Source organism: Pimephales promelas, chromosome 21, assembly GCF_988280905.1.
Source record: "Pimephales promelas chromosome 21, fPimPro1.hap1.1, whole genome shotgun sequence".
In the NCBI taxonomy this organism is placed as follows: domain Eukaryota; kingdom Metazoa; phylum Chordata; class Actinopteri; order Cypriniformes; family Leuciscidae; genus Pimephales; species Pimephales promelas.
In genome coordinates, this window is record NC_142789.1 from 6,518,165 (window position 1) to 6,537,940 (window position 19,776).

At 38.1% G+C, this 19,776-nt stretch overlaps 1 protein-coding gene across 2 annotated transcripts in view; it reads left to right on the forward strand.

Annotated features, from left to right (window-relative positions):
- Positions 1–17,680, forward strand: part of nrtn (neurturin) — a 39,288-nt gene extending 21,608 nt beyond the window's left edge. For both annotated transcript variants that reach the window (XM_039667350.2, XM_039667351.2), the window contains 2 exons: positions 13,095–13,368; positions 16,821–17,680. In XM_039667350.2, the coding sequence (XP_039523284.1) occupies positions 13,122–13,368; positions 16,821–17,248 (675 nt within the window). In that variant the 5' untranslated portion in view covers positions 13,095–13,121 and the 3' untranslated portion in view covers positions 17,249–17,680. The remainder of the gene's footprint in view (positions 1–13,094; positions 13,369–16,820) is intronic.
- Positions 17,681–19,776: the final 2,096 nt, after the last annotated feature.

The window sequence follows — 19,776 nt, forward strand, 5'->3', positions numbered from 1 at the left end:
TTGCCAGTCCTTTTGCGCTTACATGTACTTACTGTAGTTATTGTAATAGCTGGGTAATATACTAGCTCTTTTTAAACTACTCTTAAACCAAATCTTAACCCATGGTACATGTACTTGGATAAGTACACTGTAAGGGCATTGAAAGTGCATATACTGTAAATGTCACAGTCATGTTTAGTTTCTGTCTTGTTCAGTTTAGTTGACTTAGGCTGTGTTCAAAATTGCCTCCTATACCCTTGTTAACTATTGTCTACATTAGTCCACTAAAATAGTTCACTTGAAAGAGGGCATGAAAACAAGTGAGTGAAAACAAGTGATCCACAGACACATGTAAATGGTGACCAATTAAAGGGTTAGTTCACCCAAAAATGAAAATTCTGTCAGTATTTACTCACCCTCATGTTGTTCCAACCCCGTAAGACCTTCGTTCATCTTCGGAACACAAATGAAGATATTTAAGATATTAAGATCGCTCCTGCATACAGTCCGTAGGCTTCTTGAGGGACTGGCTCTGTCCCCGAAAAGTCATTAAAGACATCGTTAAAATAGTCCAAGTGACTACAGGGGCTCAATCTTAAGTTTATCAAACGACGAGAACACTTTTGTGCGCAAAAAAAAACAACAAAAATAACGACTTTATTTCAACTATTCGTTTATTTCTCCCTCTGCGCGAGTCAGGTGACTAGTTTAATAGCGTAAGCTTCTGTTATTGTACGTCACACGCATCACACACACATGACCAGCGTCGGCCAATAGTGTGCCTACGTGTGACGTAGCTCTACGCAATCACACTACGTTAACTGACTTACAGGATCATGGAGAAGGAAGTGAATAGTTGAAATAAAGTCGTTATTTTTGTTGTTGTTTTTGCGCACAAAAGTGTTCTCGTCGTTTGATAAACTTAAGATTGAGCCCCTGTAGTCACTTGGACTATTTTAACGATGTCTTTAATGACTTTTCGAGGACAGCAAGAGTCATTCCCTCAAGAAGCCTATGGACTAGTATGCAGGAACGATCTTAATATCTTAAATATCTTAATTTGTGTTCCGAAGATGAACGAAGGTCTTACGGGGTTGGAACAACATGAGGGTGAGTAAATACTGACAGAATTTTCATTTTTGGGTGAACTAACCCTTTAATGATTTCTGGGGTGAAAAGACCAAAAATGGATATATGAGGTTTTCTACCTGACAATATAACAGGCTACCAATAAAAAATTGGGGGGTCAATGGGGGGGTGGGGTCGATGGATGGATTTTTTTTTTTTTTTTTTGGAAAGAAATTAATAGTACTTTTATTCAGCAAGAATGTATTACATTGATCAAAAGTGACAGTAAAAATGGGTATTTTGTTAGAAAAGATTTCTATTTCTGTTCTATAGAAATTTGTATTCATCAAACAATTCTTAAAAAAATAACGAATCATGAATAATGAATGAATGGTTTCCACAAAAAATATTAAGCTGCACATCTGTTTTCAATATTGATAATAAAAAAAGTTTAGCAGATCAACATATTAGAATGTTCAGCTTTTATCACAGGAATAATTTCATTTTAAAATATATTCATATAAAAAACGTTTTTGAAATGTAATAATATTTCTCTAAATTACTGTTTTTACAAAAAAAAAAAAAAGTAGACTTCTTTCAAAAACATAAAAAAAATCCCATGATTGAAAGTGTTCTCCAGACAGGAGAGCTGATGTCCAAGCAGAGATGAACGGAGGTTATGAATCATCATTACTCACATTCAAATTCATCTTTACGCACGCACACACTAGTAGCCTATACTTTTTTTATGAAGACCTCCCATTAACTTAACCTTCCCATTAAGTTAATTATAATCACCATAGACTACTATCTTTATATGGCAGAAATAGGAAGAGTATATGTTATTATGCTATTTTGTTTGTTGACTTTTTTTATTCTGACATCAGCATCTAGACCAATGGGAATTTAAGAGAGGCCGTCCCCTGTAGTTTGATTGTCACTGTTTGATATTAGACTGACCCGTCTCTTTCCACAGCTCAAAACAACAGTTTAAAGTGTATGCATTCATATACTAGAATACCTGCATTTACAAAACTAGGCCAAACAACTATATCCCTGTATTTTAGAATATGCCAGACCTTATTAAGTCCAATTTTATGAACACATAAGGATTGAAAAAAGTACACAAACACACAAATGATTGGAATTCAAACAGGCTCTTATGTTCTTGCATGTTTGCTGTTACCATGATATTTTGACGCATAAACAGCAAAGCTTTGGCAGGAAAATCATGGCACATCAACACAAAACCTTGTCATGTACCGCTCCACATCTTTCTCTTTCCATGTTCTTCTGGACCAGAACCAGAGTCTAGTATTGTCCAGTGCACTCTAATAATGTCTGGTGAAGTGTTTGAGAGCATGTGGTCTGGTTTAGTTCTTAGTCTCTGGAAGACACGCCGAGGCATTTCCTGATTTCAGCGGCTGAATTGTTTGGTACCCCCTAGCCGCTTTTTTTTTTCAGTCTTACAGAATCTTATGTGAATATGATCAATAACTATAATTCCTATGAGAGTTTTGTGTTTTAAAGGCAAGAAAAGCAAAGGCACATCCATTGGCACAAACTCCAACAAGCATATGGAATTAATGTTCTGTGTCTTGTTATGTGACAAGCAAAAGAAACATCTGTATATTTATGGTTTGACACATTTATAACGGAGAGAAATACATTTCAACATCTCTATTTAATAAAGTGTACCAACACATTTCTTTGTGTTAATGGAATCAGGCTAATATTTTAAGTAGGTGAATACTATCAAAAAAGCATTAAAGGAACCAAACTACCTTGGTTTTTGTGGACATGAACCATGGCAAAACCATGTTGTAGTAGTTGTTTTTTACAGAGAGCATACCATCATATTCGATAACACTAAAATAAAGTTGTAATATATATATATATATATATACACACACACACTAAATTATTCAACCCCCATTTAAAAATCAGGTTTATTGGCAAAATGTACAGACTTTCAGCTGTCTGCAATGAACAATTAAACAAAAGTTATTGAAATAGCTCAACACAACAAATGTTTCAAGTGGTTTGGCTAGGTTTGTTGAGTGTCACGTTTGACTGCATGTTAGAAATATGGCTAAGACAAAAGAATGGTCCAAAAAGTTAAGAAAATATATCATCGCCCTTCACAAACAAGGAGCAGGATAACAAAAGATAGTGAAGGCACTAAATGTTCCTAGAGACACCGTTGGAAACATTGTGAAAATTCAAAGTTAAAGGAACAGTGGTGGTTACACTATCTAGATGGGGCAAAAAAAGGAAGCTATCAAAAGTTTCAACCAAGAACACAGTTACTCACGATGGTGCTCGTGATGCTCTGCGGCTGCTTTACATCCTCTGGCATTGGAAACCTGCAGCGTGTGGAAGGAAAGATGGATTCATTGAAGTATCAGGAAATCATAGAGAAAACGTCATGTCATCAGTGAGGAAGCTGAAGCTTGGCCGTCATTGGACCTTCCAACGAGGCTTGGTTGCAGAAGAAGTCCTGTAGGACTCTACAGTGGCCATCACAGTCACCTGACTGGAACCCCATAGAAAATCTCTGGTGCATCATGCAAACCCAGGAATATTACTAAAGTGGAGGCCATTGCTTTTGAGGAATGGGCTAAGTACTCATAGACATATACACTAGACCTCACCTTGGATACGGCAGTTCATTGGAACGAATGCGTCAATAGAGCCGCCATCTTGAAACAGGGGAGCCCCTCCACTTTAATGCATCAGCGTCAATGTAGTAGACAGGTCTAACGCAAATAAAATCACCATAAATCATCATGAATGCGATTTTTCTTGTTTTTTTTTTTGTTTTTTTTGTTCCAACGGTCAGACATGTATTTATCATTGATTCCAGAAAGAATTTTTTTTTTTTTAACATTCTTCCTAGTTCAGATTTCATCCGTGAACATCATACGCTGCACAAAAGTCCGCCACCATCAATGAATTCGAAGTAAAGGCAGAGATAGCAGCGTTACCTAGCTACTTCCTATGACAAGACCCCTGTTCCAAGATGGCGGCGGTTTTGACGCATGCTTAGAACCCCAAGGTGAGTCTAGTGTATATGTCTATGCTAAGTACTAAACTCTTAGAAAAAAATGGTTCATTGGGGTTCTATATATGAAGCATCAACACAGTCTCATGAAGATGCGTATACCACGAGTGTCATTTCTTGGTGCATTTATACGGCAAAAGTGTTTTTTTTCGTGTATATGGTACGCACTAAAAAACCCTGGGTTCGGTTTAGGGGGGAGGGGGGTGGGGAATTCGTGCGTATTATACGCAAAAAAGTGTGTATCATATGTACGCGAAAACTGTTTTTGGCGTATAAATGGCACGAGAAATGACATTCGTGCCATAGATACGAACTTTCATGAGATCGGGCTGGAAGCATAGGGTTCTTTACTCAACTCTAAAAAAGGTTCTATAATGACAAGAAAGAACCCTTTTGGCACAAATGTTCTTTATATTCTATTATTCATTCATACATTACACTATTCTGCAACATTTTGTAGTAATTAAATTATTGTTTCTTAAACTGTTGTAGTATCTTAATATCACATTTTAATCAAGCTTATTTTTGGAGGAGAAAAACTGAAATGGCACAAATTTTAGGGTCTTGATGTTTGTCAATAATTTGAAATATTTCATCCGGAAAGGACAAAACAAATGATAATGAATGAACCCAAAAGGTTCCATATAGAACCTTTTTCCTGGTTACAAAGAGCCCTAAAAACGGTAACGCTTCCTTTTACAGTCCAGTTACCCATGCAAATACTATGTACTTATTTTAGTAACTACAATTACTGGGTAATAACTAGTACTAACCCTGAACCTACCATGTACTTACCTTATATTAGCAAGTACTTTCTATAAGTACTTTGTAAGTACACTGTAAGTACTATACTGTAAAAGGAAGCGTAACCGGGTTCTTATTATTGAACCTCAAATTAAACCTTTTAGGGGTTCCAAATACGTAGAACCTTTTAAGGTTCTATATAGAACCTTTTCTTCTAAGAGTGAAGATGCTTGCCATGAAGGGGTTGAATAATTTTGAGACTGCAGAAGTCATTAAAAGTTGAATTTTCAGTTGAATTTGGGAAAACCACTTGAAACGTTTGTTGTGTTGAGCTATTTCCATCACTTTTGTTTGATTTGTTCATTGCAAACAGCTGAAAGTCTGTAAAATTTGCCAATAAACCTGATTTGCAATGGGGGTTGAATAATTTCGATTACAACAATGAACAGCTGTGCTCAGAATTATTGGCACTCCTGGTAAATATGATCACAGATGCCGTACAAATAAATCTGAATTGTTTATCCTTTTGATCTTTCATTTGAAAAAAATAAAATAAATAAATACATTTTTTTGCAAAAATCTGAAAAATCTAACCTTTCACTGAAGTAAAAGAATTGAAATTGGGGGAGAATCCCCCCAATAATACAAATATATGAAGAGTTCAGATGCAAAAGCCTCTAAATGCCATTTGAAATTTTCTTCTTTAATGATGATTTTTATCAAACTTGTATATTTAAGTTCAGTAATTAAGTGAAATTACTGAACTTAAATATACAAGTTTGATAAAAATCATCATTAAAGAAGAAAATTTCAAATGGCATTTAGAGGCTTTTGCATCTGAACTCTTCATATATATATATGAAAAAAATTAATGCATTTCTGCAAAACACGTTATATACATATTTAATTTGAGGTAATAAGAAAGTAAATAAGTGAGAAGAAACTAGTCTCAGTAATTGCTAATTGTGTGAAGCAAGCAATAAAGATCTTGTCATGAAGCCTCCCACAGCCTGAGCACAAGCCTGGCTGTTGGGTGGACTGTATAAACATGATGGTTATTGTATTTTTAGACTATAAATGTGAGCATGCATTTGATCATATTTACCAGAAGTGCCAATAATTCTGAGCACAAATGTATATAGTTTTTCAAAATTATTCAACCCCCATTGCAAATCAGGTTTATTGGCAAACTTTACAGACTTTCAGCTCATCTCACTTGCAGATTCGGTATTCCTCAAAAGGAATATAAACAGCCAAATACAATCTCAGAATATTACGCAAACTTGCAATTAATTATATCCGTATATTAAATAGCACAACTATACTTTATCCCACTTTATTAACCAATGTCTTTGCTGCTGACCTTCGATGATCCAATTAGCATTAAGCATGACTTAACATCCCACTTTTTTAGAGTAAGTGCGTCGATCTGTCTTTCCCTTCATCCTATTCTTCAGAATTAGCTTTTGCACTTTTGGTTTGAAAGGGCCTTTAAATTTGCCAAAAATCTAATTTTTTTCGTTATTAAAAAACAAACAAGCAAGCCCATCCCATGTGAGAAAAAGTAACTCAAACATTACTGATACATTACTCATGATAAAAAGTAACTAAGTAACATGATTAGTTACTTTTTAGACAGTCACAGAATATTCTAAAGCATTATTTTTAAAAGTAACTTTCCTCAACACTGATACTGATCATCATATCTTGGTATCGCCACTTATTCTAGTCCTGTAACAAAAGCCCTCTGATCCTAAAAACATCTCACTCAGAAATAAACATACCTGGCAGATATGTGTCTAACAGAGCAAAAATGGAAAACAAATGTTTATGTGGATGTAGCGAAATCACTGAAGAAACTCAACTGATGTACTTCTCTTGTGTTTGTTGTGCCGTTGCCAAAGGAGAAGCTTGTGATCAGAGTAGCACTACGGCCCGGGAGTAAACGCAATCAGTTTTGCTTGGAACTCACCGTTTTATCCGCATCTGATAAATTGAAAAAGTAAAACAAATACACAAGAGCGCATCGGCAGCATGTGGCAGTTTTTGTATGTTCTGGATACAGACTATTTGGGCCACATGAAAGCGATGGACAATCCACACCTGTGTGCTCCGAGACCTGCGACCGGAATGAGATCAACAGAGGAGCAGAAAAGTTACGGATGGCAAAACCACTTGTGCAAACATCTGTGAATGAAATCTTTGGAAATAACAACTTGGTTTGCACGAGGCTGCTCATGTGTAGCTGGAAGATTTAGAATACACAATCTAAGATGTTTTAATTTGGTTTGGCGTTTGGTAGTGCAGCGGTTCTGTAATTGTTGGACTGCTGCCTTTGAACCATTTTTGAGAATAACAATAGTGTCAAACATCAATGTCAATCATCAGTGCAGCCAAAAAAGATGAAAAAGTGATTGTTAATGTGGTTATTTGAACAATCAATGGAATTTAAGAGACGTAATCCACCCAAGTATGAGAATTAAGCTTCATTGTTTTCCCCAAATGTGTCAACACATAGTATTTTCAGTGTTACCACAAGGGGTGCCATAGGGGGCAGTTAGCACATTATGGGCCCTATTTTAACAATCTAAGCTCACGGCGTAAGTGCACTACCGGCGTCAACTTTTACTAGTTTAACGAAATGGTCTGCGTGCACGGCGCATGGTCTAAAAGGCTTGTCCTTGCAATCGTAAAAAGACTGAACGCTTCTCTCGCGAAGAAACGGATCTGCTCGTGCGCAAGGTTAAAGCACACAAGCAGACCATCTACGGGACAAGCCGGACTCCACCATATTGATGGCGTAAGTGCACTTCGGGCGTGTCCGAATCTACTTTTACTAGTTTTACGAAATGGTCTGCGTGCACGGCGTATGGTCTAAAAGGCTGGTCCTTATTCTCTTAATGAGTACTGGGTGTTGTTTGGGCGTAACGTGCAATAAACCAGCCCGTTCTCATCCTTTAACGTCACATAGAACGCTATATGACAAAACGGCGCTATACTACGCACATGGCGCGCTTTATCGTTAATATAACACGCGAACCCAAGACGTCATAAATCCTTTAGCGTAATATGAGACTACCCTACCCTACCCCACACCTAAACCTAACCATCACAGCGCGTGTTATATTAACGATAACAGGTTCCATGCGCTTAGTATAGCGCCGTTTTGTCATATAGCGTTCTATGTGACGCTAAAGGATGAGAATGCTTTGAATAAACCAATCAGATTCTCATCTCACATTCCCTTTAAAAACCAGTTGAGCTTGCGCCATGGCGGATTTAATATTTACATGGTGGAATTTGCAATCGGAAAAATGTCTATGTCTACGTAAATGTCTAAAAATGTCTACATCTACGGGACAAGCCGGATTCCACCATAACTTTATGTACACATATTATTCTTTTATTGTAGTCATTTTATTTTTAATATGTGGCTAGCTTGTGCGCTGCTGCGCATGTGCCCCCAATAGCATCCCTGTGTGTAATAAGCAGAGTGTTCGCGTATTGTGCACCCACTTCATATTTAGCGCATATTACTAACTAAATAACAAAACAAAAAAAACAGGTTCATATTGATCAATGGAGCAGTCTATTTCAGTTGCCTCCAAATAGCAACGCGCCAACACAGCTCGTTTTCGGGCTAGCACGCCATTGGGCGAACAAAGGGGCGCAAACACATTTGCTATTTAACCACGTGGCGCAGGACGTGAAAATGATAATTGCGTCGGGCTGAAAAAAAGCAAAAAAACATGTGTCTTCTTCCATGTTCTTAAGTCTAATCTGATCAACGCAATATCGAACAAATCACATGTGGTTGTAAGATTATCAATGGGGCTTACACCTGGCCACTTCATGCGTTTTCTGTGATTGGATAGTAGGGGTGTAACGGTACATGTATTCGTATTGAACCGTTTCGGTTCGAGGCTTCCGGTTCGGTACGCATACAAACCGAACGGTTGCTTGGATAATTTTTCCTGCCGGCAAAATTCGTGCTGCTGACGCACACAACGTTGTGCAACATCAAATTGGCAAGCGTAATGAAAGCAGAACGAAACTGCGCCACTCGTTATGTGCTTCACGGATCGTTTATCAGTTCGGACCAGCAACAGTGCAGCGCGAGCCGATCTCGATCAAGCAACACTGTTACCACACCGCGCTAAGAGATCCGGTAAAGAAAACATTTGAATTCGCCACTGAGGTAATAACATCGCTGCGAGATCTAGTGAGATGCATTCACATTTCTCCGTTATTAACCGTAGATCTCTATTAGATTAAACAGCGCTGTCATGGAAACCAGGAGAAACATTGTGCCGTGAATGAACTAGTAATACTTTCGTCCACAGACCAGCAACATTCACCATGGATTTAATATAGTAACTGGAACCAGTTTGGCTGGAATGGTGAAATGCTTTCAAGTACTTCACACATATTTTCCCAGCACTTCAAAATTCAAATATTATATAAATAAATATATATATTTAAATGTTATTTTAATGCACTCTCAGAAAAAAAGGTACAAAAGCTGTCACTGGGGCTGTACCTTTTCAAAAGGTACACTTTTGTACCCAAAGGCTGCATATTGGTACCTTAGTGGTACATATTAGCACCTAAAATGGACATATTACCACCTGAAAAGGACATAATTAGCTCATGAAATTGACATTAGCACCTTAAATGTACATATTAACACTTAAAATGGACATATTAGCTCATGAAATTGACATATTACCTCCTGAAATGGACATATTAGCACCTAAAATGTACATATTAACACTTAAATGTACATATTAACACTTAAAATGTACATATTAACACCCAAAATGTACATATTAACACCTAAATGTACTTATTAGCTCATGAAATGGATAAAAGTTTACCTTTTGAAAAGGTACAGCCCCAGTGACAACTTTTGTACCTTTTTTTTTCTGAGTGTGTGATGACCAAAACATTATTTGTTCATCCTTCAAAGATGACCCCCATTTATAAACCTGAAAGTTTCAAGATCTAGGAAAACTCACACTTATTTAAAAATATTTTTTCTTTAAACAAATGGGCAATTTCTCTGGCATTTCTTTCTTTTTGCTGTATCGAAAACGTACCGAACCGTGACTTTAAAACCGAGGTACGTACCGAACCGTGATTTTTGTGTACCGTTACACCCCTATTGGATAGCTATCCGATCGTGAAAAGACCAGGTGTAAATGCCCTCTGAAACACATTTGAGAAGGATTTGAATTTGATTGGCGATCGCTCAAACCACTTTTGGAGGTGGTCTGGGCCGCATTCCAGACGAAACTGGACAAGTGTAAATGCATCTGGTTGTAAATTGGTTGCATATGTAAATTTTACTCCTCCCAAAAATGCTACGCGTGAGAGCGTGTTGTTGGCTAAATGTCATGTTATGGTCAGATATGACGAAGCTACTGCAAGACACATTACAACATGAGCAGCTGAGCATCTATTCATCAAGCCAACGCGCAAGCTATCGCAAATCAAAGTAAGTCGCAGGCGCTTAAAATCTTACCAGGGCTGTTGCCACTCTCTCTGATTTAGAAATTTTGGCTTGTGATCAAAAAATGCAGCTCATAGCCTCATAGCTCATCTGTTGCTTTCTGTGACGTGAACTCCATTAAAAATCTGCATATAGCGCGGGAGTTGAAGATCGGATTTATATCCGTTTTGCAAGAACACATTTATGTGATTTATGTGAATCGTTTGGATAAATCCGATCTGAGAGAACGCATGTGTGGCAAAGTGTAAACAGCCCCTATGAGTGTCAGTGTCACTTTTAAAGTTTGTCATTTCTGCGCCACTGTGGTAACCAAACAGAACTGACTAAAATAATAATTGTTTTTAAACAGGTTTCTCAGCCACTCCTCCTTTCTGCCATTCTTTGGCTAAACACATAGCTTCAAATCATGCTTATCACAATTTCTGTGGCAAGCAAACACACACGTAGATGAATATTCTTTGAAAACACGCAGGAGATCGTTGGAGATTAACAGGAGTAAAAAAAAAAAAAAAAGCAAAAACCACATACTAAAGGTTGAGAACCGACAGGAAACAACTGAAATACATAGCTATATACACAAGAAGGGGGCAAAGGCAAATTAGACACGGGTGACACTAATCAATTTCTAAGGCAACTAACAAGGGTAAATCAAGAGTTAGACAAAAAGTAAACAGAAGAAACAGAAACATAAGAATGAAATGATAACTGATACAACACGACAACAATGTAGGCTACTAAAAATGTAAAAGATTTTCCTTTGCGTTTTTCACGTACAGATAATGTTGTCAAAACAATTCCCATCCACTTGGATCCGCGAAAATGATTAAAAACACTGTAGCTAGCTATTATGCTCCCAGGCCAGTAGTTTGCAATGTCACTTTTGTTAATTACTAAGAGCTAAAAAAAGTATGTTCTATATGAATGGTATGAATGTAATCTGGACAAACAACAGTCGCCATGTTGTCATTGCCATCATGTGACCTACCAGCGTCAGTTACGCTGCTTCACTGCCATTCATAAATCCTCTTCTGTGGCCTCATGGGATAGTAAAGTGTCTTTGGTGTGCAATTTAGAATCTCGTCGTAAGTAGTAGGTCATCCGGGTACTTTTTCCCTACACTTTTACGAGTATTGTGAATTCAGACGTACTTCCTTTGCCTATTATATAGGGGAGATGCAGCCATTGACTTCCCAGTTTAACATTTTAGTTTATTAAAATGAATTATTATTATTATTTAAGTTCTGTACACACATATCACAACGATACAGTCAACAGCACAGAAGAAAACAATAAAACTGGAAGTGTTTGAGCCTGTCTAGTGAATCATTATTAGACCATTATGGGGATTAAAAAAAAATAATTCTCCAATGATTGCCATAGTAGCGTAGCCTGACTTCGTCATACTCATATTCCAGCCCGTTCTCATCCCAAGGCGTCATATACTGACGCTTTCGCCAACGCGTATACATCCAACGCGCATGGCACCCTTTAGCGTCAATATGAGCCGCAGATATATATGGGCCAGAAGGCGCCTCCTTGTGGTCTAACCCTAACCCTAAACCTACCCATAATTGAAGCGTGTTATATTGACGCTAAAGGGTGCCATGTGTGTTGGATGTATATGCTTTGGCAAAAGCGTCAGTATATGACGCCTTCGGATGAGAATGCGTTGCATATTCTAGTCAGAATGTGAGTCTGATACTGCTCCATAGGGCTTTGATTATAAGGCATTCCTTAACCGAACCAGAAAAAAAAACCTGCACTCAATTGGATAGACCTACGATCAGAGCATCGCTGAGCTACGCATAGTTGTCAACAGAACGAAGTAGTAAAATAATGAGTGTTGCTTCTTTTAATTGGTCCTCCATGAGTGTGACCCAAGGAGAAACCACAATGACCACTGGGTTTTCATTACGTCCCTCTTCTTAGTGACCATCGGAGCCAGCTGATAAATTAAACTTTTGTCGAATACCGTAGGAAGGACGGCAAACACATCTTTCAAATCGACAAATGCCTTGATTGCAGTTTTCTGTTCGTCTTTTAAAACGAATGCGCTGTCGATTTCTTTTAAAACAGACGCGATCTATATCTCAATTCAGCAGTTACAGTCATCTTTGAGGGAAACCCATAGACAGTAAAAGAAATGGACACAGCGACCCCATAGACTTCAACAGAGAAAAGTAAAGTCAATAAGAAGCACTCACTTCCTGATTGCCAAGCGCACTGCGCAGGCTCAAACTGAGCTTGATAACGTACATGTGACGTAAGATGCAAGGTAATGGAGCCTTTTATAAATGGTCGTGTCTCTTCAGAAATAAACAATGGACAAATTGAGTCTCCAAGCACTTCAGATCTAAAGTTTTTCGCTATCAAAGTGACGCCAAAATGAATGGGAGTCAATGGAATGCTATGTAACTGCATTCATAATCATTACAATGATTATGTAACTGCAGATCATCTGTCCATCATCGTATAAAGCCCGCCCTGGCAATTTGATTGGCCCCACGATTTCTGAACCGATCATAATTTCTCCTCAATGGATCGAGTCCAGACCGAACTTCCCGACCAAAAAATGTTGTGGGTGAGGTTCGGGCTGGCATCCAGGCTAATAGTAGCGTATAATCTGACAAAATGAATATCATGTCCAATGTTTCTGATGTGTGACGACAAAATCTAAATAGAATAACAATTTACATTTTGAGTGACGGATGTTTGGTTGTTTTGCAGGGGCCCAATGCTTCTCCTCATTCTAAAATGAAGTTATGGAAGTTTGCTGCCATCGGCCTGATTCTCTGTGGTGCTGCACTGCCCCTGCTTGTCATTAAAACCACTTCCTCTTCCAGAGCCCCGCCCCCTCCTCCCCACCGCAGAGCTTCATCCTCATCGTTTTCACCACCATCATCTTCGGTACACACCAGTAATCCGTCACCTTCCAGTGGGGTTGGTGGGCGGCAACGGAGGGTCAGATCAGCTGACGGAGGAAACTCTTTCGTCTCAGAATGTAAGATCATGCCTTTAGGTTCTCAGATTATAGCGCAACTTATCTTTGTTTAAATCTGATTGCATTTAGCATGCAGGCCACCCAGAAATCTTTATAGGAGATAAGACTCACTTCACACAAGGTGGTAAAATAGTCACGATAAGCAGAATTTCATGTGAATTTAACCAATCTGATCACCAGAAAATTCCCTGCAGGTCACATTCACTGTGGGCACCAAACAAACAAACAAAAAGGTTTCTCAACATGAGCTCACGAGCTTTTATCTGTATTTCAGATAAAATGTGGTTCTACTATGCATTTTGCTTAGTTTTAGACATTAAAATGTAAATATATTATTGACATCATCTAAGAGATAAATATTATGTATGAACAACTTAACAGACATACAAATGTTCACGAAATATTTGAATATTTAATTGGTTGATTCTGTTGAATTTATGAGCAATGCGATTGTTTTCAACCTAATTTGAAATTATATCATTTCATTCTGGTGCCAGTACATTTCCAAAGATTTAATCATGTGAATTATGTATATAATTGGATATTTTTTTTATAATATCAAATATATATATATAGATTTTATCTTTGTTTAGATTTGAGATTTCAGAAAAGAGTTGAGGGATCTAAAATATATCTAACTTGGCAAAATCAGTAGAAAATCAGTAAGATTTGTTTCTCTCTTCTGTTGAAGATGAAGAGATTAAAGAATATGAAGTACATAAATGCATTTACACATCAAGAACATGTCCCTTAAAAAAAAAGATATAAAATAGATATAAAAAAATATATAGAAGAGAAAGTGTCAGTATTAATGGATCAAGTGTTGCCAGATTTTGGAACCACAAGACGGCGTTGGCACGGAAGATGGCACGGAAGTCTTAAGTCATGTGTTTAGGTAAAAGGGAGAGCCAGAGGTTGTTCTGTAGGGAAACAGCAACCAGTGCAATTTTGTGAGGAGAGGAGTGACGTGTGTTTGGATCACATTTTCTCTTTAATGAAAGGAATGACAATTTATGTAAATATCCACCCCAATACATAATCTGTTTACACCTGGTATTAAGATGCATTTTGGTTGATTGGCACAAGTAGACAAGAGAGACACATTCCCCAGATCTTTAAAAAAAAAAACTAGATCTCATGAAGTAGCGTGTGTATGACACGCCAATTCGTATTTCCATTTTTGGCGTGCTATCAAGACGCATAATCGCTTTTCAGCGTGTTTATGAACGCTGTTGACTTAACGTTATTACTGTATATATAAATATATGACTTACCTCAACCCCGTCCCTAAACCTTACCGTCACTGGGGTTAATGGCATTTATGACGGTTCCCCTACCATCCTAGGAAAAAAAAAGATCGCTCCCCAGATGTAGATGTACATTTACACGTGGATACACGCGAATAGCTCAAAATGCGTAGAGATAACACGGCACTTGACTCGAAATTGGCGTGTATGTTCACACAAATGTCATGATGTCATGTTGCGATATGAACATGCTTGGAGACTATGGAAAAAACAGCAGCTTTCATTTCTGCTCTGACAGCTGCTAGACTATATGTTGGGAATGGTGAGAGAACAAACCCATTTGTTTCTCATCTTCAAACCAGACATGGTCTACAACCAACAATGTTTAAATCCCATCTGGCTAGTTCGCTTCCCATAATGTTTACGCGTTCGGTCAGTAGGAGGAGAGTAGACGGTCTTTTGTGGCTGTTTGAACACAAGTGACCACATGAGCGCCTACACTACGAAATAGAGATGCGTTTTCGATGACCTCTGGGATTAATTTACTCATTCACAGGAGATGGCACAACAACTCCCTAACCTAATGGCGCCTTTCCACTACACAGAACCAGCTCGACTCGACTCGGCTCGGCTTTGTTTGGTTTTCCACTGTGTAAAAGTTGTATCTGTTCTTGCTTTCGGGTACTTTTTTTTTGCGTCACCTCCGGGAGGTTCTGAGCAAGCTAAGGCGATACTAAAATGTCACGTGAAAACAATGCCAACTGCTGATTGGTCAGAGTGAAAGTGAAAAGTGAAAGTGAAAGTGATGAAAGTCCGATGAAAAAAGGGGCGAGGGTCTCCACAAAATCCGAACGTGAATGGTCACAGAAGACACATTTGAAACACATGATAATACCAGGGTATAACTGAAATGCATTTTAATATCAGGTGGAAACAGACTTTCTCGCTCGCTCGCTTGATTTCCGGGATATTAGGGCTGGGTAATAAATATCGATTTCTCAATATTAATCGATTCTCATTTTTACGAACCGATATCGATTCTTAAATCTCAAGAATCGATTAGTCATCCTGTTTCATTTGAATGGATGGGACATTGTATCGCGGCTGCACGCATCCAAAAAAAAAATCAAAAAAAAAAATCGCAATAATCTTTGTCCTTTGTTACTATTGATATGAAACGAAGTCTCAATTTTCAAATTACGTCCATTTTGTTTAGAAATTCAAAAACATAAATGTTTTGGCGCTGTGGCGTGAGATTGCAGCAGCGCTGATCTCTCTTCCGGGTTAATAATACCAGTCACAGCGTGAAATAAACATAAATTGAGCATCTGAAAGTGTGTTAAAAGTTAAGTACAACTTATCAAAATCCTTATCATGTCACATTGATTCGCTCAATCAGCGTTTCAACCGTGGAAAGACGTCAGTTAAACAGCTTGTAATCAGTGTCATGTATCGTCATATTTACCTCAGAAAACCCACATAAACTCGTTAGTCAGCTAGAAAAAAATAACTCTAGAGAGGTGCATTTTGCTAAATATACACCGCATTATAATCTTAATGTTCTTCAATATTTAATGCATATTTGAATAAGTCTGGCAAGTTTTTATAACAGCCACCATTTAAATGTTTATATTTCATATTATCTTCTTATTATAAAAATAAATAAAAGTGTAATTTAAGTGTTTGTATAGCTACAAAACAGTTCATTATTACTTTCATATTAGGCTAATGAAGTCTATAGGCTACAACTAGACTCCCGTTTACAGCATTTAAGAGATTTGATTCCCTTGAGAAAAATGGCCATTTATTGTAACTGATATCCAAAATAATCGATATTGAATCGAATCGTAATCGAAATCGAATAGAATTGCAAGCTTGTGAATCGAAATCGAATCGAATTGTGAAATTTGTCTCAATACCCAGCCCTACGGGATATTATATATAATTTCCTGCTATATCGTCATTGCTGGAGACTCCCGGACCTTCCAGGAGAGGTGGGATGTCTGACACATTCAAGGGGTTGAAAAGCTAAATATGTGGAGCTTGCATTTGTTAATTAGTATTTTAGCTGTAAAGTTTAGGTTAAAGCTTATGTCAATGTCATAGACTTCCATTGAAAACTGCCCAATATACAGTAATTGAAACAGTGTCAATGTTTTTGTCATGCTAAATGCTAAAAATAATGAACCCTTCTTTATTTCTCAGTCATGGAGATGTTCCAGAGCTTTACGGAGGGCGAGCTTAAGCAGGTCATTGGGACACTGGTGGAAAGGAAAGCCCGTAGAGATGCCCAGCAGAGCAAAAGGACTAAACGGGCTAAAAAGAGAGCGAAACCCTGCTCGCTGCGGGAGGTGGAGGTGACGGTCAGTCAACTGGGGTTAGGCTACGTCAGTGACGAGACCATAGTCTTCCATTACTGCAGCGGGAAGTGCACCAATAGCCGCAAAAACTATGACCTGACGCTGGCGTTCATGAAGCGCTCGCGCCTGCTCACAAAGGACCAGAAGGACAAGGCTCGTCACAGCCCCTGCTGTCGGCCCACCGCATACGAGGAGGACATCTCCTTCCTCGACAACTTCAATCAATACCACACAATCCGAGAGTTTTCGGCCCAAGCGTGTGGATGCGTCTGACTTTGAGAGTCCTCAAAACATTTAGGAACCATCAATCAATTGAAAAAATGAAAAATATAGACCCCTAATTCTGAAAAGAACATCTTGGTTGGGGCTAAAACCATACGAGAGCATAAGTCTTGCTTGCCTTTACGAAAAATACTTGGCTGAAAGATTACCCTCAGAAACTGCTGCCAGTCCTGATGAAGAGAAGCAGAAAACGCATCATGCAAACAGTAATTATTCCCATGTTAAGTCATTGCTAATGAGATGCTGCTGTATGTCTTGTTTATATTGCCTTCGTGGGTCTATTTCAAATAGCTTGAAATGCTGAGTGAAGGTTGAGCTCAGAGTTGAAATGCAGAACACCTCTTGAAAATGAAAATGAATTCGGTAAACAAAGCTAAATACACAAAGGCACACCCAACGCTGAACAAAACTTCCTCACTGTGCTGAAAAAAGGAAAAGAACTGACATGTACAGTAAATTATCGCAACTATTCAACAAAGTCTAGTATTTCAGAGTTAAAACATCAAGTTCATATACTAAACATCTACCTCAGCTTTGATAGTCAACATGGCTCTGTAAAAGAAAATTGGGAAACATGCACTTTAAGGAGTAGTTCACTTTTGAAAAAACTTTTGCTGATAATTTACTCGCCCCCATGTCATCCAAGAAGTCCATGTCATTCTTTCTTCAGTTGAAAAGAAATTAAGGTTTTTGATATAAACATTCCAGCATTTTTCAGTGGGAACCAAACGGTTCAAGGACCAAAAGACAGTTTCAGTGCAAACTGGACTAATGATTCCAGACGATGAATAAGGGTCTTATCAAGCGAAACGATCGCTCATTTAATAAATAAATAACAAAGTTTAAGTTTTATAAGCTCAAATGGTCGCCTTGTTCTGTTCTGCGATGCGCGTTCGTGACTCTCCTGTTCGAACTCGTTCATCAAAATGAACGAATCTTTTTTCCGAGTCATTTGGTTTGATTCATCGAACGAAACGAATGAATTGACTCGGAAAAAGATTCGTTCATTTTCGCTCAAAAAGATTCGAGACCCTTATTCATCGTCTGAAATCGTTTAGTGCCCTTTGAACAGTTTGCAGTTTGGACCTTGAACCGTTTGGTTCCCACTGAAGTGCATTATATGGAGAAAAATGCTGGAATGTTTTGATCAAAAACCTTCATTTCTTTTCGACTGAAGAAAGAATGACATGGACATCTTGGATGACATGGGGGTGAGGAAATTATCAGCAAAAGTCTTTGGAAAAGTGAACTATTTCTTTAACAACTGAGGACTTTCAAATCCTTCCTAACACTACAAAGAGGCAAATAAAAACAATATCCCTGCATATTCATAATATATAACAAGTTAAAAACGGTATAGGAGCAGTATGTCCTGTGTTCCCAGATCAGGTTGACGATTTCCAGCGCAAATGCAGAGTTAGATACATTTATAAAGAGCCTTCGAGTCATCTCCCACCACAGGTGTAATCCACGTTTTGGATACAACTTACTGTAAATGTATGCCACCCAGACAGCAAACTGACATTGAATCAACGTGGAAACGACGTCTCTCATGACATTGAAACAACGTTGATTTTGCTCATCGAATTAACGTTGAACCAACGTCAGACGCGGCATTCTTCAAAGCTAAATGAAAATCGAAAATTGGTTTGCTTCATAACGTTGAAACAACGCGTTGATTTCAAGTTGATTTTCCGTTAGTTTTGAAAGAATGACGCGTCTGACGTTGGTTCAACGTTAATTCGATGAGCAAAACAATGTCAAATCAACGTTGTTTCGATGTCATATTTCCACGTTGATTCAATGTCAGTTTGCTATCTGGGCACTTTGGCATAGCGATCCCTTTAAAATACAGCTACAAGTTATTGCACTAAATAACACCGTGTATGCGGTTAGTAACTTCATGACTGATTTTATGGAGTATTTGAGCTTTATTTATTAACCAATTAGACTACAACATTTTGAAAACCTCCAAATTGACCCCAAACTAGCCCAAATTTTGTCTACACAGCTCTCATTGCTCAATGCTTCCAGCCATTTTAGTTATCCCTCCAGAAACAGTTGCAGATACCAAAGGTTCCTCTCGGTTTTTATTCCTTGTAAGTGTACTGGAATCGAAGGTAACCTCTCGGCAGCAATCTGTGTATTCTCAGAGCGCTGTCAGGAAATCTGCCCCGAGGTCTTCCCTTAGTTAACCTGACCAAATCCACTTAGTTTGTGTAAATCCCATAACACATGAGTCTAATCCACTTAGCTCTTGTCAAGCCTTGGCCAAAAATACTGAGAACTAAAGTGGGAAGAACAATAAAAAGCGTGTCATGATTTTAGCCCTGAACTCCACCGAAAGAATCTCCTGCAATCAGATATTAGTTACACTCCTCGTTTCCACTTTCCGTAGTCAATCATGTTTTCGTTGGCATAAAAATAATACTATTTAATAATATTATATAATACTATACTTAGTGGAGTACAGCTATAAGACACTTATGTACACGTGATGTCAACCGATTGCAGATGTG